At 32.1% G+C, this 25,164-nt stretch overlaps 3 protein-coding genes across 3 annotated transcripts; all 3 read left to right on the plus strand.

Annotated features, from left to right (window-relative positions):
- The first annotated feature begins 2,195 nt into the window (after positions 1 to 2,195).
- LOC101246962 (NAD-dependent malic enzyme 59 kDa isoform, mitochondrial) lies at positions 2,196 to 13,031 on the plus strand. Its single transcript, XM_010327881.4, has 20 exons — positions 2,196 to 2,332; positions 2,445 to 2,582; positions 3,848 to 3,944; positions 5,745 to 5,863; positions 5,962 to 6,129; positions 7,273 to 7,401; positions 7,878 to 7,938; positions 8,656 to 8,759; positions 8,837 to 8,920; positions 9,032 to 9,138; positions 9,261 to 9,354; positions 9,667 to 9,780; positions 9,964 to 10,029; positions 10,726 to 10,798; positions 10,882 to 10,968; positions 11,136 to 11,190; positions 11,266 to 11,337; positions 11,495 to 11,557; positions 12,372 to 12,486; positions 12,606 to 13,031. The coding sequence occupies exons 2-20, from the start codon at positions 2,454 to 2,456 to the stop codon at positions 12,672 to 12,674; spliced, it is 1,806 nt and encodes a 601-aa protein (XP_010326183.1). The 5' UTR covers positions 2,196 to 2,332; positions 2,445 to 2,453; the 3' UTR covers positions 12,675 to 13,031.
- Positions 13,032 to 13,260: 229 nt separating this feature from the next.
- Positions 13,261 to 15,889, plus strand: LOC108281193 (carbonyl reductase-like). The gene is made up of 5 exons (XM_019215996.3): positions 13,261 to 13,597; positions 13,792 to 14,035; positions 14,713 to 14,772; positions 15,028 to 15,204; positions 15,284 to 15,889. Exons 1-5 carry the CDS (start codon positions 13,563 to 13,565, stop codon positions 15,659 to 15,661), a joined length of 894 nt encoding a protein of 297 aa, XP_019071541.1. The 5' UTR covers positions 13,261 to 13,562; the 3' UTR covers positions 15,662 to 15,889.
- A 5,375-nt stretch (positions 15,890 to 21,264) lies between these two features.
- LOC101260280 (carbonyl reductase-like) lies at positions 21,265 to 23,956 on the plus strand. The gene is given in 5 exon segments (NM_001329555.1): positions 21,265 to 21,325; positions 21,545 to 21,791; positions 21,884 to 21,955; positions 22,849 to 23,028; positions 23,474 to 23,956. Coding segments are annotated over 5 exon segments (903 nt in total). The 5' UTR covers positions 21,265 to 21,302; the 3' UTR covers positions 23,855 to 23,956.
- Positions 23,957 to 25,164: the final 1,208 nt, after the last annotated feature.

Consider the following 25,164-nt stretch of genomic DNA (forward strand, 5'->3'; position numbering starts at 1 on the left):
AATAATCGTAAATATTTAGAACGATTTCATTAGTATAAAATTAAATTTCTAAAAATATTATAAGTGAGTAATTTTTAGAAGAGATTTTTAATTATATCCGTTTGCTGGTCATAGGAGAACTCAATAAAGAATGAAGTGTAAGAAAATAGCATTTTTTTTAGTTATTGTTAAGTTTACTTATGAGTTATGCAAAGCATATTTGGAGAATAAATTCTCGGTGGCAAAAGAAATTAAATAGAAATATTTGGAACATACAAAGCATGTATCTATATTGAAATTAAATTAAATTTGAATTTGTATTCAAAAATTTCATATTATGACTAAAGGCAATTATGTACCCTAGATGACTCGAATTCAAAACTTTAAATTAAGAATGAATGAATATTTATCACTTTACCACTATCGGAGTCTGATTAATATAGAAGGTAGTACCTTCACCAAGTAATAAGTATTGCAAATTTAGCCTCTCAGCAGAATCAAAATATCCTTAAATTTCCAAATTATTCGAGTAAATAAATAAAGTACAATTTAGCCTCACACTTCCAAAGGAGAATCTTCATAAAGAACATGGGCACATATTAGACCTACGTAGGCATTGGACTAAATATTTAGAAAGTGAATGAAGCAATATTTTCAATACTATCATAACCAACTTTTGAATTTAAACTCTATCAATAAATTTATTTTTTGAGATATTTTATGATTAACGTTATTATACTTTTGAGATTGTGAATTCATAATATAATAATTTTGATATGTTGGTGATATATATACAATGTATATCAATATATCTAAATTGATGGGTTCATTTGAAACCATTAACTTCAGTACGCATTTGCTTTTAACCATCGTTTATGATTTACATCATATATATTATGTGTGTGGAGTAAGAAAGAAAATTATTTCAATCTTTTTCATGTTTGATTAGACAAATTTGGACATATTTTTTTTGTAGAACAAACTTTCTTTGAAACGAGCAAAATATTTCCCTAGTAAAAGTAGGAAAAACTTCCACAAATAACATTTCACATTTATTGTTCCACCCGGGTATCCCTCTATCGACCCCCACCCTCAATCTCACTTCACGTAATAATTGTTTAGATTACATAAAAATATTTTTAGTGTAATATGTAAAAATGTATGTATTTTTTAATTGTACTTAAAATGACATCTACGCCTTCAACTTAGGTGTAGACAACATAGATTTGAACAAGTGAAAATATACATGCTACGTGAGATAATAAATGTAAGATTCCACATAGACCATTAAATTTTGTGTATGTTATATAGGATGTGTCTATTCGTTTAATTTTATACAAGTTAAAATATTTATTTATGCACATTTAAAGTTAAAAAACATAAATATTAGTTAAAATTATATTAAATAATACATTTATTCAATATTTCTCGTTTACATACTCAAACACAAAATATAAGTAAAAAAATTCTATTATTTTTCATGAGCAATTAAATTTAATAAATAGAACTAACCCAAAGTACTTTGAAGAAAATAGGAAAGACAAAAAAAAATCCAAACAATAAATTACCAAAATTAAATGTTGTACGGCAATGTTTACTCAGATTTGGCTTACTGCCCAATGAGAAGCAATAATCTATTATTGGCTTACTCAAATTTCCCATTTTACCCTCTTACTGCCCGTGTGGCAGTATACTGACCGTTCACTAAAAACTCTCCAATGACGGGCGGGCAGCCCCCTCTTTACCCTCTGCCCGTCAACAGCCTCCAAAAATAAAAATATTTCTAAATTTGCAAATATTTGAATTAATAATACCAACAAATTTAATGTGCTTTAAACTTATGATTGACAATGAGAAATTCACATATTATAACTTATATATTATAGGCATTGCTAACATTTAATAAAAGGAAAAGAAAAAAAAGTGAATAAATCATTCTTTATTTCGCATAATAAAAAAATAAAATTGTGTTTAATTGGACCAAGTTTAATATGTTAATTTAGTTTATGTATTACATTGATAATTACGATAGAAATCATAAATTAATTTCAAAAAATTAGAGAGGTGTTTGAATTAGCATAAGTATTGATTAAATCTACTTTTAAATCAGCTTTAATTTTAGAAATGACCGATAAATTTAAAAATAGCTCAAAATAATTAAAAAAATTCTATTAATATTTATTGAACATTGACAAATATGCCAACAACTAATAAGACGATCTTAACCTTAAAAGAATGTTATAAAGATTAATATAAAGGGTGTGAAAATTAACCCTTTAAAAAGAAAGTGTCAAAAAAAAAAAAAGTAGAAGGAATATAAGCAGCAGCATTGAAGGAGAGTATAAATATCTGGGTACTTGACTCTTTCACATATTCATGGAGTTGTAGTGTTCTTCATCTTCAACTCAATTCTAAGTTTTTCTGATTCAATTTTTACTCGTTTTTTTTTTATTTATTTGTATAAGGAGCGTGCAATGTGGAGAGTGGCTCGATCTGCGGCGTCGACTTTCCGCCGTACGCGGCGGTTATCGACGGCGATTTCAGCTCCATGTATCGTACACAAGCGCGGTGCTGATATTCTTCATGATCCTTGGTTCAATAAGGTAAGTTTTTTTATTAATTTTGTTTTCAACTGTTAGCTTGAAAATTAGCGTGTAGTCATGATCTGTTTTTTTTTGTTTTTTTTTAAAAAATTATTCGAGATACTGTTTTGGAAAGTTATTCAGCTACTATTAGTTGAAATTATTGCAGTGAAAAAAATAAGTTTTTTGGTTAATCTAGAGGTACACCAATTTGTTTGGGACTAAGGCGTAGTTGTTTTTGTATGGAGGTTTAATGCTATACTGGATTTGCCAAATACTGGTTACATTTTGTTGGTTTGTGTTGATGTACTCTATAAACTGGGATTATGTGATATGAGTCACGATATGCTACTTTTGAAGTACTGTGTCCACCGACTAAATTTTTCACCTAAATTTTGATGTCTAGTTGGGAATTTTATTGAGGAAATGGATGTAGAGGGTTCATTAAGCCAACTGAACTATGGTTTGTGACTTTGTGTTATTACTGGTGTAGTAGATGGGGTAATTATTAGTTAAATTTTGCTTGTAAATTGTCCTATAAGTTACTCTTTAACAGGAGAAAATGCGGTGCTCTGGCAAAATGAAAGTTGGTGTGATTCCAGAAACTGAAAGGAATTATACTGAAATTTCATAAGCCAAACATAGAAGCAGAATAGAACACATATTACGGATGACCTCATTAGGATTTTTAATCTTCTGTGTGCTGTAGCATGAAATTTTATGAGTAAAACATTATATAGAGATATATACAGTGTCATGGTGTTTAGGCTGTCCAAGACTGTATTTTTCTGAGCATCAACCTTTATATGGAACATGTGGTAATAAATTAACCACAAGATAAAAAGTAATTTACGTTGTACCTTCAGAGTCCAGAATTATGCTTTATGTTTCTCGAGAGACCATGATTTATACAACCTTAGTAAAGTTACCAGGATTGATACAACCTTAAGAATAGTACAATTTTCTGATAATGGTACATACGAAGGAAAAAAGATTACAATACGACTGATTCCTATTAAATTGTGTAAAATATCTTATCTAAAAGCTTAAACTGTAGATTCCTTTTTCAAAGGCCAAGTATTTGTACAAATTGTTGTTAATGGGTAGTATTGAGACAGGAACCCAGAATCTCTGCCTAACTCTAATACCATGTTAAATTATGTGTACCTTCTCATCTAAAAGTTTTAAATGTTAGAGAGAGCAGACTTTATTTACTCAATTATGCTTCCAAAGTTTGTAATAGTTGAATGTTATTGATGTTATTATCTGCAATAAATAAAAAACAGGACACAGGATTCCCAATGACAGAAAGAGATCGATTGGGTCTGCGCGGTCTCCTCCCACCTCGTGTAATATCATTTGAACAGCAATATGACCGCTTCAGTAAGTTGGCTATTTTATGTTTGGCCCTTGTTGCTTGCATGAAAGTTAATATTCGACTCTTTATAGTAACAAAAGGGGACTATGCTCAATTTATTTAGAAGAAATTTCTTGTTCTATATCTCTCTCTTCCATTGTTTTTGGCTTCTAACTTAGATAGAACCTGGTTTTAAAGTACTTGTGGGTTTGGTTCGAAGTACTATATATTACACACAAGTACTTCGAAGTATGTCGAGAACCAATATGGACAATGAGAACTGCCATGAAAATTGATGAGAACATCAACTTAGTTTGGTAGTAGTATTTGTGGGTTTTTTCCATTATCAATCTTTTGTCCTTTTTCTTTGGCAGGGTGGAGATTTCAACCCCTTAGGAATTTCCTAAAATAAAATTATGGTTGTTATTAGTTTTCACAAGTGCTTTTAGAGCGTACCGTGTTGGTGAAGATTCTTGAGCATGGGTGAACGGTTCTGTTAGTCTTCACCAGACTATCTAGTAATAACTAGAAGAAAATGCTTGATTGAATGAAGTGCTGGAAGAGCTGTCTAAGTTGGTTTGACATGTTTATTACCTACCAGTGTTTTTTATGAGGTGTCAACATTATGCTCTCGAATTCCATATATTCCAAAACTTGTGGTGGAATTCGTATGAGGCTTGAATACACCATCTATTTTGACTTCTTTTTTCCCCTAGCGCTTTGGTTTAATGGAAAAGGTAATACGACATGGAATGTATAGTTGACGCACATCATGAGTTTGGATCCTATTGTAAACCAAGTCTGGTGTTTAAGTTTACTTATAAAAAAAAAGTCTAGCATTTAAGTGGCCCAGTGTTTTGGGCTTGAGACTTCCATGTTGGAGGTCTCAAGTTTGAAACCCCTTGCCAGCGAAAGCAAGGGGTTGGACTTCTAGGTCGAGCTCGTCACACGAGGCTTTCCTAGTGCGGGTTACTTCTCCTATGTGGTTTGTGAGCTATTGCATAGGAGCGGGGGTTTTACCCAGTGCGCACCCAAAAGATAGCGGTTGCGGGTTTCCCTTGTCATAAAAAAAAAGTCTGGTATTTAAGTGAGTAAAGGGTGAAGCCATTATCTACTGAGTTTCAAAACTGGAAGCAACAGATTTCTTGGTTATTGGAAAAAGTAGTTTTGAGATGTCAGTGTATGGTTCCTGCTGCTATTTTTTGGTGCATCTGGAATGAAAGGAATTGTAGATGTTTTGATGGGATTTCAATTCCTAACCATATTCTTAAATACAACTGTTTCGTCTTCTTATCTAGCTGGTTCAACCAGGACCCTGTAACCACTGTTGATGTTTTTTTGAACTATGTTTGCTCTTTAGTTATTTAGTAATTTCTTGTACAGGAGCAGACCCCTTTGCCTTGCATCTTCTTGATGCCTTTTAATGGAATCTCCTTACTTCATTTTTAAAAAAAGGCATGTAGCGTGTCGGCACCAACATGTATTAAAAACTCTATATTTAGTTCCTCCCTGCTGAAAAAGAGAGGAGGAATTTCTGGAACATTTGGATCTTCCTTTTTGAGAAAGATTTCTGCAACATTTAAATCTAATCTTGCTGAGATTAAAATATTTAACTTTCTGTTCCAATCATCCATTTGACTGCATTCTGTCAAATCTTCTAGAAAGCTCTTTATTTTTTTTGTCTATTCATCTATATATGTATCATACTCAAGCACGTTATATCCATCAGTGTAATGCTATATCTTCTGTTTAATAAGTTTGTTGTAAGATATACTTCGCGAATTGTGTTGTCTGATACCATATTCTTTCTTTTGCTGTACCTCTAGTGGAGTCATTTCGGTCACTTGAGAAAAATACTGAGGGTCAACCAGAAAGTGTTGTCTCGTTAGCAAAATGGAGGATCTTAAACAGGCTGCATGACAGGAATGAGACACTGTACTACCGAGTAAGTCTGGTGGTTGCAAATCATGCTTGCAAATGCTAAGTAGCAAATAAACTATTTCTACCTGAAGACTGAAGTTAAATCCTGAACTTGCTTCTCAGGTTCTAATTGACAATATCAAAGATTTTGCTCCCATAATATACACTCCAACAGTAGGATTGGTTTGCCAAAACTACTCTGGCTTGTTTAGACGTCCACGTGGCATGTATTTCAGTGCCAAAGATAAGGGAGAGATGATGTCAATGATCTTCAACTGGCCTTCCACTCAGGTACTATGTGATTTCACAACTTTCTGATTTTTCAGCTGTCCCTTCTGTTGTTTCAACTATCTCGAAGTTTCAGATATATGGAACCCCTGTTTGTCTTCTGCATTCGCCTAATCTCTGTGTCATTTACAGAAACAAAATCTCACAATAGTACATCTTCTTTTTCTTAAATTGTATGCTGTCAAAATAGCATTTGTCACTTTCCATTAAAAAATGGCCTTCTACCTTGGCACCTGGAGCTCTAAGTGACTATCGTACGGGCATTTAGTCACCTCTATGAGATGACTATAATGTGACTTCACCATGAAGCATTTCAAGGATGACCCTTTCAAAATCAGGACACTTCAATTCCTCGATAATATAAAGTTCTCCTAAAAGAATTTTTGCTACGGTAACAAACTCATAAACTTTTTATTTGTGACAAAAATAAATTAGGTGTCACAAATAAATTAGGGTAGTCTTCTCGCGTGTGATACTTTTTTTTCCTTGATAAAAATAAAGTACCACACACCATAGTCAAGCCAAGAGCGGATAAGGTCCCCCCGAGAACCTCATGAATTTTCACCAATCTGTTTTTTCCCCTTCAAATCCTCTCTACAAGAGCCATGTGAAGCTTTGTCACTTGCACAGAACCATCCATATTGATCTGCACCGTGCTTTACTTACTTTACTTTCAAATAACTTTCTTCTCGTATGTGAATTTCTAGAGCCATATTCCCAATTTCCCATCAAAACATGGTTGTATTTGAATTTTCAGATACCCAATCTGCCGAAATGTGCTACCTCCTTTATGTCTTCACAGGAAATATCTCATTAGCCCTATGAGTTGTGCAGGAATTTGTGATGTTTTGTTTGGATGATGAGGAGTTAAGTTACTGGTCATTGGTTTATTTTTAAGTACAGTGACAATTTCAGACCCAAGTTATATTATTCCTTTCAATTTTCCTTTCAGAAATTTCTGTGAAATACTTGGGTACAGAAAGTTAAATAGTTGATATTTCGGAATAATGCAAAACTTAAAGCATAGTGTAGCTGAGAAAATCTTCCTGACTTTAACCTCTTTGATATGGATTCTCTTTTTTGAACAAAAACTCACAACTTTGTTGAAATAGAATCATCCAATGCATTCTCTTCTTTTGTTTGCAGGTAGACATGATTGTCCTGACAGATGGAAGTCGTATTCTTGGCCTTGGCGATCTTGGAGTTCAGGGGATAGGTATACCAATTGGAAAACTTGACATGTATGTAGCAGCTGCTGGTATCAACCCACAAAGAGTATGTATGAGAATAACTGTTTGTTCAGCAATTTGACATTCATGAGCTATTATTATCAGTGTGTGGGTTGCATATGTTTTGTATCTTTTGCATATGCTGCTTTGGAAATCTGAAGTGCTATGACACATAGACGTTTCTCATGGATTTGACAAGGATATCAATCTGACTAACTAGCCTATCCAAAAAGACATAAAACAATATTAAATAAAGATGTGACTCCAGATTTAAAATGAGATTTGGTTTAAGTGTTAAGTAATGACTGCTAACACTGATGTTTGGTAAGTCTGCCTATGTCGTTTCTTATTAGTGTCTTGTACAGTTTAATCAAAATTGATAACCACTCAATCTGTTCTTTGAATAATAGAACTGGTGATTGTTATACTTCCCAAAAAAACAATTAACTCTTCCGTGTTATGATGTGCCTTCATGTTTAAAATATGATGTCTGCCAGATTTACCTATGCCTATGCTTTACAGGTGCTCCCAGTTATGCTTGATGTCGGGACAAACAATCAGAAGCTTCTAGAAGATCCTCTTTGTGAGTAAGATTTTTTAATGCATAGTACTTCATCCAAAAAACGTATCAGTAATTTAATATGCTCACACCTAATTGTTTTTGGCTTCTTACATGCTGGTGGACTTTCTGGTCCTTGCAGTTAATCCTAAAAAATTATTGTCTTATAATTGCTAGCTGTCTTCTATCTGCACATACTGTTGACTCTCTAATAATTACTGTTCTGTAAGTTGCAGTCTTTATGACTAAACGTATCAACTCCAAAAACTTGCTTCACCTTCCTCTTCTCTTGGGGGAGTTCACATATATGATCTTTGAGATTAAGTCAGGGCAAGGTCCATTTTCTTAACATGTCATCAGAGTTGGGCCATACTTATTCTTGGCTTACCCAATGTTGGGTCCCATGTTATATTGTCCATGCATCAAATGTTAAGTTTTGGGCGTGTAAGAGGGTGTTAAGTGTCTTCGAAAGTTCTCATCTTATGAGTTAGCTTTTGGATTGAGTTATGCCCAAGGGCCACTTTCTTAACACCAAATACTTGAGTTAGGTCCAATGTCCATTTTCTTAACACCAAATAGCAAACGACATAGTGGCTCTATTCAATTTATGTTGAGTAAGGATGCAACTATCAGATGATATACAGTTCTAGTTTTGAAAATCAGCCCTTGTCACCCCTCCTCATTCTGTTCTCCAAGTTGGGCGCAGGGGTTTCTGCTTCTTACAGGATTTTGATTTTACAGATCTTGGACTGCGACAACCTAGGTTGGAAGGGGAAGAATATTTGTCAATAGTTGATGAATTTGTGGAAGCTGTTCATGCTCGTTGGCCAAAGGCTGTTGTGCAGGTCCATTTATTATTAAAGAAAGATATGTGATACTATTTTATTTCTATTGCACTGATATATCTTAATAATGCTAGTAGTTTGAGGATTTTCAAGCAAAGTGGGCTTTTGAGACGCTGGATCGCTATCGGAAAAAGTTTTGCATGTTCAATGATGATATACAGGTAGTTTGCTTGGTCCCCTATTTTTTCTGGAGGTTATTTGTTGGCCCTTGTTCTCCTTTCTGCAGCCACCACTGACGGAAAGAATTATCTTCTGCTCTTCTTGTTCAATAGGGAACAGCTGGTGTTGCTCTTGCTGGGCTATTAGGAACTGTTAGGGCACAGGGCCGGCCACTGACTGATTTTGCCAACCAAAAGATAGTGGTAGTTGGAGCAGGAAGGTAATGGCAAAATTAATTTTGACAATCTATCCTAGGTTACTAATAAATTCTTGTCTTATTTAGATGCCTGTTTGAGGTGACTTAATTGTGCGTTCTCTTCTTTATTAATTTATGGATTTCAGTGCGGGGCTTGGTGTTCTTAAGATGGCATTACAAGCCGTTTCAAGAATGGCTGGACCATCAGCAGATCCCCACTTTTTTCTTCTGGATAAAAATGTGAGGTTTTGTATATATACAGATTGTTTATATTCCATGTTGATTCAGAAAATGTAAATGTGTTCCCTCTTTTTGCATGTGTCTTTTATCAAATATGTTTAACCATGCTAGCATTTTAGATTGGGAGACAAATCAGCATCAAATATAACTGTATTATAGGTGAAAACAATGTTTCATTCACTAATCACATGAATGGGCCTCTGGGCTTTGTGACAAGTACCATATGTTTTTCTGTCCATGACATCAGTTGGTGTAAAAGATTTGCTTCCCTCCAACATGATCGGTAATGGTCATTGGTGATTGTTGATGCAGGGTCTTATCACAAAGGATAGGAAAGATATTGATCCAGCAGCATTACCATTTGCTAAAGCCCATCACGAGATTGAGGGGCTAGGACTACAGGAGGGAGCAGGACTTGCTGAAGTGGTAATGTTAATAGAATCTGTGGGATACAAAACTAAGTTGCTCTTAGTAGAAGGATTTCCGTGCTTTGTTAAAATTTGTTGACCTTCTTGATTATTGGGCTGTAGGCGACTAATAATTTCTATCTTCGTCTTAGTTCTTTTTATGCTTTCCAAGACAATAAGGCTGGCGTTAAATGTTTGTCAGGTCAAAAAGGTGAAGCCTCATGTACTTCTTGGTTTGTCAGGAGTTGGAGGCATATTTCATGAGGAGGTGGGTCATGTACTTTGTTTTTTTATTCTTCTTTAGCATTTATTTACGACGCTCAGAGATAAGAACCGTGTCATTGGATCAGCTATTTTCAATTGTGACATCTAGCTTATCGTGAAACTTTATGGAAATGATTGGATCTTTAATTCTCTAGCTGGCCAAAGTTACTTAGCACATTTAATCATTTACTCTATATTTAACATGTAGGACAGTATGTTATTTGAATTTTTTTTGTCATATATCCACATCCGACTCCTTTGCTCTACCATAAATTACATCATGAAGTTATAGCATATTTATTCCTTATTTTCTGATCAATTCGCTTGCTTCATTACATACTTGTGAAGCTTATGCCATTGACAATCATATCTAATCTCATCTACCAATTTGCTTCCTATTCCTTTGCCTACCTTTAAGCAGGTTCCTTTCAGACATTTTTTTCCCCTTTTTCATCCCTTTTCAACAAACTAGTATTTCAAGAGTTTTCTAGGATAAATCATGAGAAAGAGATACATGCGACTGTTGAAGTGATCTCTTATTTTCTGGAATTTTCTTATTGAAGTATGATGTGGGGTGTTATTTTCTCTTTGGATGAAATCACTTGAACATTCTTTTTGATCAGTTAAGTCACTTGAAAGTTTCTTGCAGTTAGTCTGTTCCGTCGATATCAACTTGTGTTTGTCTTGGTGTAATGTTCAGGTGCTGAGGGCCATGAAAGAGTCAGATTCTGTTAGACCTGCAATTTTTGCCATGTCAAATCCTACAAACAATGGTTTGTCTTCTCATCCATCTTTTGCTTCCTCAATCGGCTGTTTGTCTTGATCTTGCATTTAAATTGTATATTCTGTTCAACAGCTGAATGCTGTCCTGTTGATGCTTTCAAGCTTGCTGGAGAAGATATTGTTTTTGCTAGTGGGAGTCCCTTTGCAAATGTTGATCTAGGTAGTTTCTGGTTCCTTGAATGCATTTTTTCTCTGTATCCTTTATGCACTTGTTGTAGTCGATGAGCAACTCCTCTTCATTTGTTCATCTCCCCTTCCCAGTTTAAGCCTCTTTTGTGCTTATTGATGACGTATTACCTCATGAATCCTATTCTAATATGTTCTCAGGGAATGGTAAGATAGGCCATGTAAATCAAGCGAATAACATGTATCTCTTCCCTGGGTAGGTGCTGATTGTAAACCTATGTTAACTGTTTGAATGTGTTGCACTCATCTAAGATTATTGTTGACAATTCAGCATAGGGCTGGGAGCTCTTCTTTCTGGCGCTCGAAACATAAGTGATACAATGTTAGAAGCTGCTGCTGAGTGGTATGATCTGACAATCCTGTCTCCTTGTACTTGATTTGACCATCAGTGGTGTGAGCTTTTCAGTTTGTATTGTGTGTTTAGTTTAAAGCATGTGGTGCAACAGAAGCTTTTCTTATCTATACATTTACTGATTTGTATATCTATTTTGATCGTGCAGCCTCGCTTCTTACATGTCCGATGACGAAATCAATAGAGGAATCTTGTATCCATCCATTGACGAGTAAGTTCTTGGTTTTGGAGAAAGTATTCTTTGCTCATAGAGTTTTATTTGGAGATGTGAAATCTTAAGCACTAAAATTAGCTCCACCCTGTCCCTGCAATGACTAGATATGACTTGACTGATTGTTGCAACTTACAAATTTGATATCATTTTTTCATTCTGTTAGTTGAACATATTAGCAACTGGTTTTGGCCTTATAGGATTTCTAGGTCACATGCTTTTTGCTGTCCCCCTTGTTACTACACCATTTAACTGTAATATGCATATTTGAGGGAGTCAAATTAACAATGTACAAAATTTTGATGACAATGATGCTTCAATTTCAAGGCGCAGCTTTATAAAGCACAAACGTCTAGGTTTATCTCTCCTGATTTTGATTCTCTCTGTTACATGACAAGGAATGCACACTTACTTTGCTGCTATAATGCAACATTAACAGTAAAGTGACCACTCTGATGAAATGCTGCTACACCCGAATCTTGTTAGTTCACATGGGCAACACTTGATCACTCAGCTCATCCTTAGTTGCTCTTTTATACATTTGTTTATCTTTTTGTACACATGCATTTAGAGATCTAATCTTTGAGGCTATGAATACGTGCTACTAGTTAACCATATAGGTTGTGGTACTATTGATGCTGAATCATTTTGTTTTTCTTTTCCCACGCTTATTAATTTTCAGACTTAGTGAATAACCTTTCTGAGGGCATTTTGGATGTAATTTGCACTTTCAAAATGCATTCACTTAGATGTGGCAAAGGAAAAATTGCTTCCTACAGGTAATCGTATCTAATATCTCTTTTTGTGTGTGCAGTATTCGGGATATTACAGCAGAGGTGGGAGCTGCTGTTTTACGGGCTGCTGTGGCTGAAGACCTGGCAGAAGGTCACGGTGACGTTGGAGTGAGAGAGTTGCAGCATATGTCAAAGGTACGAAAATGTTACTAGAATCTACTAAACGAAATGAAACAAGAATCATAACGTTATATACAGTTAAGAAAAATGTGTTTCCGCCTTTTTATTTCAAGAGCTTCATTCGATGGATGCAGGAAGAGACCATTGAACACGTGAGAGAAAATATGTGGTATCCTGTCTATGGCCCTCTTGTTCACGAATAGTGAAGCACTTCCTGGGTTGAGATCACAGGTCCACGAGAAGTGGAGTATGGTCTGGTGCTCCAAATTGCCTGTAAAGGTCAAAAAGTTTCACAAACTTGACTGTATTAGGTGTACAATTACAAGGACAAATGTTGCTGAACCACGAAAGAGTCTAGGGCTCTTCAAATATTTCATTTTTTTGTTGTAAGCCATTCTTGTTTATCTCATGAAGCATATGTAACCTTTAAATTGAGGAGTAGGAGATGTATTTGTTATCCCTGAATAAAAGCTGATACTTTCTCTCAGCAGCACCGCCTATTGAACTGTATTCATTTTTTGTGGTTTTTTCTTCTTAAAATGAAATAGCATTTGAAACAATTTGATTTTGGCTCGAAGGAAATCGGCACAGAACGGAAAATTCACTTTCTCATGTTTGATTGGTCAAAATTTTTGAAAAACTTTTTCTATGTTTCGAGTACAACTCCCTACCGGAGGTGGAGGTGTCATTTCAACATTCAACACACCTCAAGTTCTCTCCTTTTCATTGCATCATACTCCATCTCCCATGATATTTATCTTAAAATTATATTCAAATACTTCTGATATAATATTCTTTTTTTGCTAGATACCGAACAAAAAATATAAAACATTGCTAATAAGACTTATGTGGTCCTATGAACTTATGGCTATCATTTCTCTCATTTAACAACCACACTTGTGTTTCTTGACAATTATTTTCTTAATTATTCAATAATAGTGACGCCTTCTTTTTCTTTTTTCTTTTAATTATATGACAAAAACTTTTCTATCAACATATAAATATATTCAACTCTCAAGTCTCACCTATACACTAGTGTATAATTTTTCTCTCATTCTTTTACACATTAAAACACACAAAAACTTCATACCATGGCTGAAGCTTCCAACTTCCTAGAAACTCAACGGTAAGTACTCAACTTCACTACTTTTTTAAAGCAGAATCTACCACACCAAATTTGGATTGATTTGTTACATGGTCACTCAACTAATAATTATTATCTTATTACCAGCTTTTTCTCTTTTGACTTTTTAAGATAATATAAGTATCGGAGAATGAATTAATTTCTTATGATTTGGATTAATTTGTTGTTATCATCAGGATTGCAGTTGTGAGTGGAGGCAACAAAGGGATAGGATTAGAAATATGTAGACAACTAGCATCAAAGGGAATATTGGTGATTTTAACAGCAAGAGATGAGAAAAAAGGGAATGAAGCTGTTATTAATATGGATGAACACTCTAATTATAATATCATTTTTCATCAACTTGATGTGACTAACATTTCTAGTATTGTAACACTCAGAGATTTCATCAAGAATAGATTTGGCAAACTTGATATCTTGGTATTTCCTCTTCCACTCCTTTTCAATTTTAATTCTTTCTATAGAATTGAATCCAAAGCTAAAAAAAAAAAAAAAAAAAAAAAAAAAAAAAAAAAGTCTGTCGCTAATCCTATTTAATAACGAATTCACGATTGAAAAATTATATAACTATGATGTGCTATGAAGAGACAGATAAAAAAAAGTGTTTTCTACCGGCTATTTAGAGATGGATTAGTGATTCATTTTGTATTAAAGGAAATTTTTCGTTTGAAAAATGTTTTCTAGAAAAATAAGTGGATATTTATTTTTATTTTCTCGTCTTTGGTTGATTAGCAAACAATATTTCCTAAAATTATTTGTAAATGATATTTTAAACAAATACTATATATGGTGGGAGTGAGGTGTAAAACCATTTGTGAAATTTGTTTTCCTTACTTTCATTAGAAAAATTAATTTTCTTTTTCTTTAAAGAGTTCTTTTTGGCATAAAAAATATTTTTAAAATTATTTGACCACTCGAATATGATAAAACCCGAAAAAGGTTTCTTTAATCAAGCTTTATGCATTAATCATAATTGATCTCAATTTTCTTTATAACTTTGTGTTTGCTTAATAGATTCATGAATTTGCTTAACCGTACTACGTGATGCAAATATAACAAATCATTATTAATTTGTAAATAACATATAATATAAACAGGTGAATAATGCGGCAATTCTTGGAGTGCTTTTAGATAAAGATTTCATTATAAACCCACAAGTAAGTCACTATATATCACATGGATTTCTCATTTTTTTTTATTTATTTTTTCGCCCTACGAGCTCCCAATTTTTTACTCCCTTTGATATAACTCAAACTCAGCACCCTCTTGTCATCGCGTCCATTCTTTCGTTCGTTTATATTATCAATTTTTCTAGCTTTCACTTTCTTTAAAAAAAAAAATCAATTTTATGGTTGTGTAAATTTTTTTGAGTACATTTGAAATGAAATAACGTTGTGATGGTCATGTTGTAGCAAAATTTATTCATTGAGAAGATGAAAGTAGCAACTCAAACTATTGATATAGGTGAAGAATGCATAAAAACAAATTACTATGGTGCAAAATGGATGATACAAGAATTATTACCTCTACTTCAATTATCCGATTCGCCACGTATTGTCAATGTCTCCTCCTCTACTGGAAAGCTCCAAGTACGTACATATTTTATCCAATCGTTATATTATGAACATCTATTTTTAATACAGTAACTGACACGATGTTTTGTTTCAGCATGTACGCAATGAATGGGCTATAGGAGTCTTGAATGATTGTGACAATCTAACAGAAGACAAAGTGGATGAGGTTTTGAATGTTTTTCTCAAAGATTTCAAAGAGGATTTGTTAGAAAGCAAAAATTGGCCTCTAATAGTATCTGCTTATACACTATCAAAAGCAGCATTAAATGGTTACACAAGAATATTGGCTAAGAAATATCCAAATTTTCTCATAAATTGTGTTTGTCCAGGTTATGTAAAAACTGATTTATGTTACAATTCTGGCATATTGACTGTTGAAGAGGGTGCTCAAAGTCCTGTTTGGCTTGCTCTTTTACCTCAAGGAGGTCCATCAGGGAACTTCTACAATAGGAAAAATCTCTCACCTTTCTAATGAAATTAAGAAATCTTGATCACAGCTATGTTGCTCGAATTTTTCAAAAAATGTTATTGTATTTGTGTTGGATTTTCAGTAAACATATAATACATAGTTTGCAGAGAATTCGACCATATTATAGGTTCATGGACAAAGTTCCTATTATAAGGTATAAATTGTAAATTGTAATACATAAGTTAATAATTATTGGATTATCGTCTATGGCATATGGCTTGATTTTGCAAATGTTTGGCTTATTGTATTTTTTTTAAAAAAAATGGATATATAACATATTATATAAAATTTTATAATCTTACCCTTATATTTGAAGTAAATAAAAAATATAGAATGATGTACGATATCTTTATATTTTGACTCAGTTTGTCAGTTGGATTTTTATATATATCTTTGTCAATTAAACATTTAAACTCACTAAAATGCAATACTGTAAGCCCTTTCTTATTTTATATGTGTGAGTGTAACACAGCCGCTCACACATGAAATTGTACATTATTTTATGAAATTTCATGTCATTTTGAATGCCACATAAGAAATTAAATATCACCTAAATTTCAATCATTCAAAAATAAAATTCAAAAACCTAAATGTTAGAAGTGTATAAATCGACTAAGATTCATAAAGAAGAATTTGAATTACAAAAATTAAAGAAACTAAAATGATTTGGGATAAAGTGATTTGGTTGGGTGAGGGGTGGGGGTGTGAGTGAAGAAGAAGGAGAAGAAGGGAGTGGTGTAGGGTGGTGTGGTGCGGGGCTGTAGGAAGAAGGAGAGGGTGGGGGGCACAAGGAAGAAAAAAGTCATGGGCGAGGGAGGGGTGAGATAGTGGCTGAAGGGTTGAGAACTTTTCGTAAAATGGAAAGACTAGTTTTGTAAATAAATAAAATTAAAAAGAAAATTTGATTTGTGGTGGCGTCAGCCGTCACGTATGCAAGCATAAGGTATTCAGTAATATTATTGCTACATAAGCTCAGTTAATGGTTATATGTGTTCAAGATATTATGTTTTAGTAAGTTTAAGGATTCAGTTGATGAAATAGTGAGTATAAGAGTTCAACTGACAAATGAACCCAAGTACAAAAACCTCTTAGACTATTCCGCCAATACAGAATATCTGAACATCGTTTCAGTTTCACAACTGTTTTTATGAAATCGCAGCCCGCTAGGGCGACCTCCTTATGCATGGACATAGAGACAACTAAAGGAACACGAAAAAGAAGTCCCTTTAGTTGCCGGGTCTGTTCAAACAGACCCCGCCAAGAGAATTTTTATGTTCTTTCGACCGCACTAAAAAAATGCATTATTATTTTCATAATAGTGTTAATACAAAAAATAGAAAAGATGATCCCAGTAAAGTTAATTCATGGTTGTTGTTTTTTTAATGAAATGAAAGAGTATTTGAAACAATTTGATTTGGACTTGAAGGGGAAAGGAGTTTTGCTTTTTTAGAAAAAAAAGATATGTTTGGTATAGAAAAAATTTCAACTTTCTCAGGTTTAGTTTAGTTAAATTTTTGGAGAATTTTTTAAGTTTCTTAAAGTGGAGAAATGTGACTTCTATAGGGGAAGTAGAGAAAAATTTCACAAGTGTCATTTCATATTAACTGCATTTTCTCCGACATTCAACACATCTCATGTCCATTCCTATTTTCACCATACCACATTTTATCTCCGACAATGTTAATTGAGATTATACACAATATTATATATATATTTATGTGAATGTCCATAAATTCAGGTGTAATTAACCATAACGTATAGCAACTCCTACTACCTCCTTAACTTTCCCCCTTTAATATTCCTTCATTACTTGGATGGTTAATGTCACGTTTATAACTAACTTTTTGTATGCCTCTAATATTATAAATAGAGACATAAGGTTCATATTAGATATTTGAAAGAGTAAGAAAAATTTTCATTGTCTCTCTATGTCTATTGCTCTCATCTTTTATATTTCTCATTCTGTTTTGTTTTAATTTTTCAATATAAATAATTTTAAGATAATATTTTTTTCAAAAAAAAAAGAGACTTGTATGCTCGAAGAACTCATGGCTGGCATTAGGCCCAATAAAAAGACTTGTATGGGCCAAGAACTTATGGCCGGCATTGGGCCTAATTTTCCATGATGGTGCAAAAAGTGGACTGGGCTCTAAGTTCAATAATAGTGGTTCAGTGTCAAATTAGTACACTGTTTCAAAAAACGTTTTTGGGTGAGTCCTGAAGCGAGCACACCAAAAATATTTTGATACATAAATTAAAGACGTAGATTCATAAGGTATAAGCCTTAAAATTTAAGGCGTAATAGTATATCCAGGCATTTTTAATTTATTTTTAAATTCTGTTTTTGCTTTAAATTATATTTTTATTATTGGTGTAACGATTTTTCTCAAATAGTAATTATTATACTTTTTTCTATATTATTTATTATGAATACTTATCTCAAAATAAAAATCATGAATCATGAAAAGGTTTACTTTTACTTATTTTCTTAGTAATAAAACTACTGAACATACATGAGACTTACTGTTTCTCGAGGCTTACACATCGCTTTTTACTATAAAACGTCGTGCCTATGCCTTCGCCTTTTGATACACTCTATTATTTCACTATAATTCATTAATATTATATATTTTTAAATCATGTTAAATCACTTGACAAATATAAATTAAATGAATTAGTTTATAGATACCGATAAGTATTTACCTTCTTTTCTTTTACGACTATACGCCAAAAACTTTTGTATCAAAAATATAAACTCTCACCTATATATACTTCATTATTTATTAATGAAAATACTACTACATAGTTTTTCTCACATTTAAACGCAAAAACACTTCATACTGTGGCTGAAGCTTCCAACTTCCTAGCAACTCAAAAAATCTACTTTCAATTTTATGGTGCTGAGTCTCACATTTGTGGGATGAGATAGACTTGAGTATCCTCCTCTCGTCATGAGCCAGCTTTTGAGGTTAAGTTAAATTAAATATTGTTGGATTATCTATTGAATATCTTGTTTTTGTAATCAAAATATTTAGAAAACATATTTTTCTTAGGAAAGTGCATGACTTTTCAATTGAAAGTGTTAAAAAAAAAGTTCCACTATTAACATTTCATATTGATCTTCTATCAATAATTATTCAGTCAATATGAGTCGATTGGAAGACTAGGTTTATATCTGTTGTATTTGTATAATTAATTTTATTATTTCTATTTCGATTATCGTATTATTTATTATTACTTTTATTTATTTTCTTACTTTGTTTGTAGCATGATTTATTTAGTACTGTATACCTGTATATGCTTAGGAAATAGAGCCAAATAGAAACTGAACAATCGAACTCCAGTGGACACTACTTGAGCCATCATTTTGCAATAATTAAGAAAAATCTCAAAATTAAGGTAATTTATTTAACACTACTTGAGCCATCATTTTGCAATAATTAAGAAAAATCTCAAAATTAAGGTAATTTATTTAACATTTAAATATTATCTTATACTTTATCATGACTAATTTATTATTATATTTCTTTTCAATACTTTTTATTATGCTTCTCTCATCCTAATTAATATCGAGACAAACTGCATATATATTATTTTTTCAAATTTCATTCAATACATTATCATTATTTACGTTTATTTATGACTTTCTGTCAACCTGCTTGTAGTTGGGATTCGGTTGCGCTAGGGAACTTTTTGTATAGTTTGTAAGTAATATTAATAAACTAAAATAAGAAGTAACTTTATGAGTCCCACATTACAATCATGATTATAAAATAAATTCTTTTGATCTTATTTAAATAGAAAAATGGTTAAATATGCCGCTAAACTATTTAAAAAGGTCTAGATATACCTTTCGTTTAAAGTTTGATTCACTCATGCCCTCACCATCCAACTTTTGGTCTGAATATGCCTTTATGGGTTTTAGTTGCCATGTTGGACATATCTTACTCATTTTTTCATTTGTTTAAATGTCACATGGAATTGTCATGTTATTTTGACCTAATCACACGACATTTATATGAAAATGAAAAGATATACGGACTCATAAAAACCTAATCCGACCCATAAATCAACTCGTTTTAAATTTACTATTTGACCCATTTTTGACAATTTTGCTTAGTTTTTATTTTTTCGGTAAGTCCCGAAAATGAGTAATTGATTTAATAAAAAATAGGAAAAATACAAAAAAAAAATTAACGCAAAAAAAAATTCACAAATAAATATAGTAACCTTAAATCTAACATTTTAATATTTTTTTTAAAATTTTTTATTTTTTCGGTAAATCTCGAAAATGAATAATTTGATTAATAAAATAATATGAAAAGTATGAAAAAAATATAAATTAACGCCAAAAGTTCACAAATAAATATAATAACATTTCATTCTACAATTTTTTTAAATTTTTTATTTTTTTTGATAATCCCAAAAATGAGCAATTTATTAATAAAAAGGGGAAGATATGGAAACAAAATAAAAAATTTACGTCAAAATCCACAAATAAATATAGTAACCTTAAATCAATAATTTCAACATTTTTTTTTATTTTATATTTATTTCATATTTTCCTATTTTTTATTTTGTGAATTTTTATGTAATTTTTATATTTTTTCATATTTTTTTTGTTAATAAACTCATCTTGGGATTTGCTGAAAAAATTAAAAATTAAAAAAATATTGAAATTGTTGAATTTAATGTTAATGTATTTACTTTTTAATTTATGGCGTTAATTTATATATTTTTTTCATATTTTTTATTAATCAATTACTCATTTTCGGAATTTATCAGGAAAAAAAATTAAAAAAATGTTTAAATTGAATTTAAGGTTACTATAATTATTTGTGAATTTTTGGCGTTAAATTTATCTTTTTTCATATTCTTTCTAATTTTTTATTAATCAATTATTCATTTTTGGAATTTATTGAAAAAATAAAAATTAAACAGAATTGTTGAAAATCAGTCGGATAATTTATTTAAAAGTGGGTTGATTTATGGGTCGGATTAGGTGTTTATGAGTCCAAATATCTTTCCATTTTCATATAAATGTCATGTGATAAGGTCAAAATGACATGACAATTCCATGTGACATTTAAATAAATGAAAAATGAGTTGGATATGTCCAACATGTCAACTAACGCCCATAAGGACATATTTGGATAAAAAATTGAACGGCGAAGCCATGAGTGAACCAAACTTTAAATGAAGGATATATTTAAATCTTTTCGAATAGATTAGGGGTATATTTGACCATTTTCCCTATTTAAAATGACAACTTCCTACATTGAAACTAGACAAGAATGTGAAAAGTATCTTTAAATTCCTATCCATCATTTTCCCAACCTATTAGAAAAAAAGTACTTGAATACAATGACTCTTTATTTACCCTTTATTTCATTTTTGGACATAAATTTATAAAGGAATTGAATTTTTTTTTAATGAAAATCAATCTAAGTTAAATTTTAATTCTTTACAAGAACCTTGTTTCATTTTTTTTAAAAATAATAATAAAAATACTTTACCAAATTTCTGTTACCTAGATATCTACGTGGATATCCATTTTGCCATATTTTTTCAGATATATAATAAGCTCACTGGAACATAATCCCAACAAAGCAATTAGCTAAAAAGATAACCAAAATTATTATCGATGGCAGAAGGCAGAGCAACAAAGTAATTTACTATACCCTATTATCTTATCTGATTTTATGTGTTATATTTTCCTTTTATTTGTTTACTTTATCTTATAGAGAAAAAATATATATAGATGTTTCTAAGTTTCAAATAATTAATTTTCATTTTCTATTTTATCATAACCTAGGTTTTAATAACTACATAAGCAATTTGAGTCGATTCAAATTATGTCACATAAATTGATCGATATGCGCGCAGGTATGCAGTAGTTACAGGGGCAAATAAAGGGATTGGATTTGAAATATGTAGGCAGCTAGCTTCTAATGGAGTGTTGGTAATTTTGGGTGCTAGAAATGAGAAGAGAGGGATTGAAGCTTTGGAGAAACTTAAAGGCTTTGGTTTGGCTGAAAATGTGGTGTTTCATCAGCTTGATGTTGTGGATAATTCTAGTATTGATTCTTTGGCTGAATTTATTAAGACAAAATTTGGCAGGCTTGATATCTTGGTATAATGTTCTTGATTTTAAGTTTCTTGTTTTATGACCTAAACAATATTTGGTAAAATAAGCTGTTGATGTTTGTGGTGTTTTTTTATTAGGTGAACAATGCAGGAATAGCTGGAGTCAGTGCTGATGCTGATGCCTTAAGAGCTAAACGAGAGTCCAGTGGGGTAACCCCTTATAACTTGAATCAATTACTCCATCCGTTTCAATTTGTTGCGCTGGTGCTGCACCTGTGTTGGGTTCTCCAAAATTACACAACTTTTGGAGAATCCAACTCGAACTCATTAACATTGTTAAGAGTTTGAGCAACCTAGCTTAGCTTATGATGGAGTTTAAGAAAATAAAAAAGACTTTTGAATCTTGTGGTCTTAAACTAAAGATACTTAGAAGGTACCAAAATGACATTGATCTTGTGGTTAAACATGTCACATGGAAAATTAAAATTAAAGAGCTGTCAAACTATGAAAAAGAGCAAACACATTGAAACGGAGGAATAACTATATATGTCTTAATACATAATTGATTGTTGTATGACAAATATGAAGTGTAATATAGCAGTTTTGTTACCATTTTCATCAGGCTACTAATTGATGCTTATCATAGATATTTGCTTGTAACTTAGTGCCTAATTGATTGTGCAAGAAGTTATCAATTGATGCTTATTATAGAGATTTACTTGTAATTAAACTTCCCTGTAATTATAGTTACCGTCATTGCATCATATCATAATGTATGTTCTGTGACGCGTCTAAGAGAATTCACAACCCCGAAAGTTTCTTAATTAGGCACGCAATACGCTCAAAGCAACTATACCAGATCTTTCATTATACTACATGTTTGATCAATTTATGTGCAACTTGATTTGGATTGAGGTTTCTGCTGTAGCCCTGTACATAGTGATCTAGAAACAGAACAGGTCCTGTTTAATGAGTCTATTAGGTTCAACAATCAAGCAAATCAGTAGCCATAACTCTCGCTCGTTCTCTCTTTGTGGAAAATTAAACTTTTGACACGTAACTTCATCATTAGCACGCTTTATTAATCTTTCTCTGTGCTATAGACAGGAGGATCTCAAGTCAATTGGAATGAAATATTGAGTCAGTCATTTGAGTTGGCAAAGGAGTGTCTTGAGACAAACTATTATGGTGCGAAGAAAATGACTGAAGCATGTATTCCACTCCTCCAATTATCTAAGTCGCCGAGGATTGTGAATGTATCATCCTCTATGGGAAAGCTAAAGGTATTAACCTGGCAACATTTCTTCAGAGTTTTGTAATTTTTTCAGTTTACTGTGATTTAACTTCTAGATTTTTATGTTTATACATGCTTGACTGGTGCAAATGATATATTCTGAAGTAAAAGTATTGATTAAAAGTTTGAAACTACTCAAATCTGCAATTGCGTACTAAAGAAATGCCGTTAAAGCAATTGATCCAGGAAAAAACTTTTCAGATGTGGATAGGAGGACCAGAACATGTTTACTAAGCCTTAATCCGACATCCGGAGGATAAAAATTATGAAGGAAATGTTTGTCTGCGGAACACTTAACAATCCCAGCAAACTTAATATACATATCTTAAATGATTAAGGTTCTTTATCAGCAAATTTGATAATTTCAATTTTCTTGTATGTTAATTAGATAATATCCATGAGTAGTGAGTGAAAATTTCTGTTTGCATTTCCAGAACTTGAAACATGAATGGGCTACTGGAGTATTAAATGACAGCGAAAACCTGACAGAAGAGAAAATAGAAGAGGTGATAAATCAATATCTGAAGGATTTCAAAGAAGATTCACTTCAAGCCAAAGGCTGGCCTTCTTTAATGTCAGCTTACATAGTCTCTAAAGCAGCAATGAATGCTTACTCGAGGGTCATGGCAAAGAAGCATCCGTCTATACAGATCAATTGTGTCTGTCCTGGTTTTGTGAAAACAGATATCAATTTCAATAGTGGGATATTGTCTATTGAAGAAGGCGCGGAGAGTCCTGTAAGGCTTGCTCTACAGCCTGATGACGGTCCGTCTGGTTTGTTCTTTGATCGAAATGGAGTTTCATCATTCGAATGAGAGTATGTTGTTAATTGTGAACGCGCAGCTGATGATATAAGCTTAGAATAACATGTACTATGAATAATCTTCAATGAAATGCAATTGTGTGTTGTATCAACATTTTGTATGGATTATTCGTAATTCTGTTTTTAGCTCATTTATCATTATCATAATATATAATATATTCGTCTAGTATTTGAAAATTTTTATATAATATATTCGTCTAGTATTTCAAAAATTTAGTCGAGTGATACTAATACTGAACGATCCAGATCAAAATGTATTAGAAAAAAAGATTTTTTTTAAGACGACCATGGAGGAGATGCTGTACTTGTTGAGTTGTTTGAATTCGATTATCAGAGAGAGAATCCTTTTGAAAATCAAATTGATATGAAAATTATAACGAATTATAGAGTGAAATCAGGGAGAGACAAAATGAGTGAAAAAAAGAAAGGGGAATCGTGGGTTAAGGTGGGAGAATGAATCTGGCTCACTTGAGATTTTGGAAAAAATAAGAGATCTCTAATTTTCCCTTCTTTTTTTAAATATTACATAATTCCTTTTTTCTAATTTTAGTATAAGTTTATAGATACATAACATTCTCTCTTCTATAATACACAATTATCCAATGCCTATTTTTTCTCCATTAAAACACTCAACCTTTTAAATCAGTTTTTGGATTTTAAATTTTCTCCATTAAAACACTCAACCTTTTAAATCAGTTTTTGGATTTTTAATTATTAATTTTAATTAATTTTAAATAAAAGACCCAATTTTGAATTTCAAAATTCAAAAAAGTTGAAATTTCAAAAATTTGGACAATTTCTCTCTTACTCCATCACGTTTTCAGATCTTCTTTCTCCATAATCGTCTGCTTCTTCTTAACCCAACATATTTTATTGGTTTCTTCCTTTTCATCTTAATCCATCATCGTCTTTTTCTTCTAAATCCATCATAGTCTTAAACCAGCATCAGGTAAATTAGCTCAAATGAAGTATTCTATTTGCACTGCAACACTTCAACAAAATGGAAGAGTGAAAAAAAATGATTATTATGAATCAACGTGGTTGCAACGCAGTAAGTTTGATGATTATCCCTAAGATTATTAATTATCCATGGTCCATCAAATCGATTATTTTTGGGAAAAATAAATTGATGATACATATACAATCAGTGTGTACAGTGTTTAGTCGATGTACTGATACATGTATTAGTTATGTATCCCATGTTATAATGTTTAGTCAATGCACTGATACATGTAGTAGATATGTATCACATGTTTTTCATGTAGTATGAATTTCTGAAAACTGATATAATGTATCAGTAAG

This window comes from Solanum lycopersicum, chromosome 1, assembly GCF_036512215.1.
Source record: "Solanum lycopersicum chromosome 1, SLM_r2.1".
Taxonomy (NCBI): Eukaryota; Viridiplantae; Streptophyta; class Magnoliopsida; order Solanales; family Solanaceae; genus Solanum; species Solanum lycopersicum.

Coding starts and splice junctions, on each gene's coding strand:
- LOC108281193 (XM_019215996.3), top strand. CDS start 13,563: ATGGCTGAAGCTTCCAACTTCCTAGAAACTCAACG. Junction 14,773..15,027: donor ATTTCATTATAAACCCACAA/GTAAGTCACTAT, acceptor GTCATGTTGTAG/CAAAATTTATTCATTGAGAA. Junction 15,205..15,283: donor CCTCTACTGGAAAGCTCCAA/GTACGTACATAT, acceptor GTTTTGTTTCAG/CATGTACGCAATGAATGGGC.
- LOC101246962 (XM_010327881.4), top strand. CDS start 2,454: ATGTGGAGAGTGGCTCGATCTGCGGCGTCGACTTTCCGCCGTACGCGG. Junction 7,939..8,655: donor GCTTCTAGAAGATCCTCTTT/GTGAGTAAGATT, acceptor TTGATTTTACAG/ATCTTGGACTGCGACAACCT. Junction 10,799..10,881: donor GTCAAATCCTACAAACAATG/GTTTGTCTTCTC, acceptor TCTGTTCAACAG/CTGAATGCTGTCCTGTTGAT.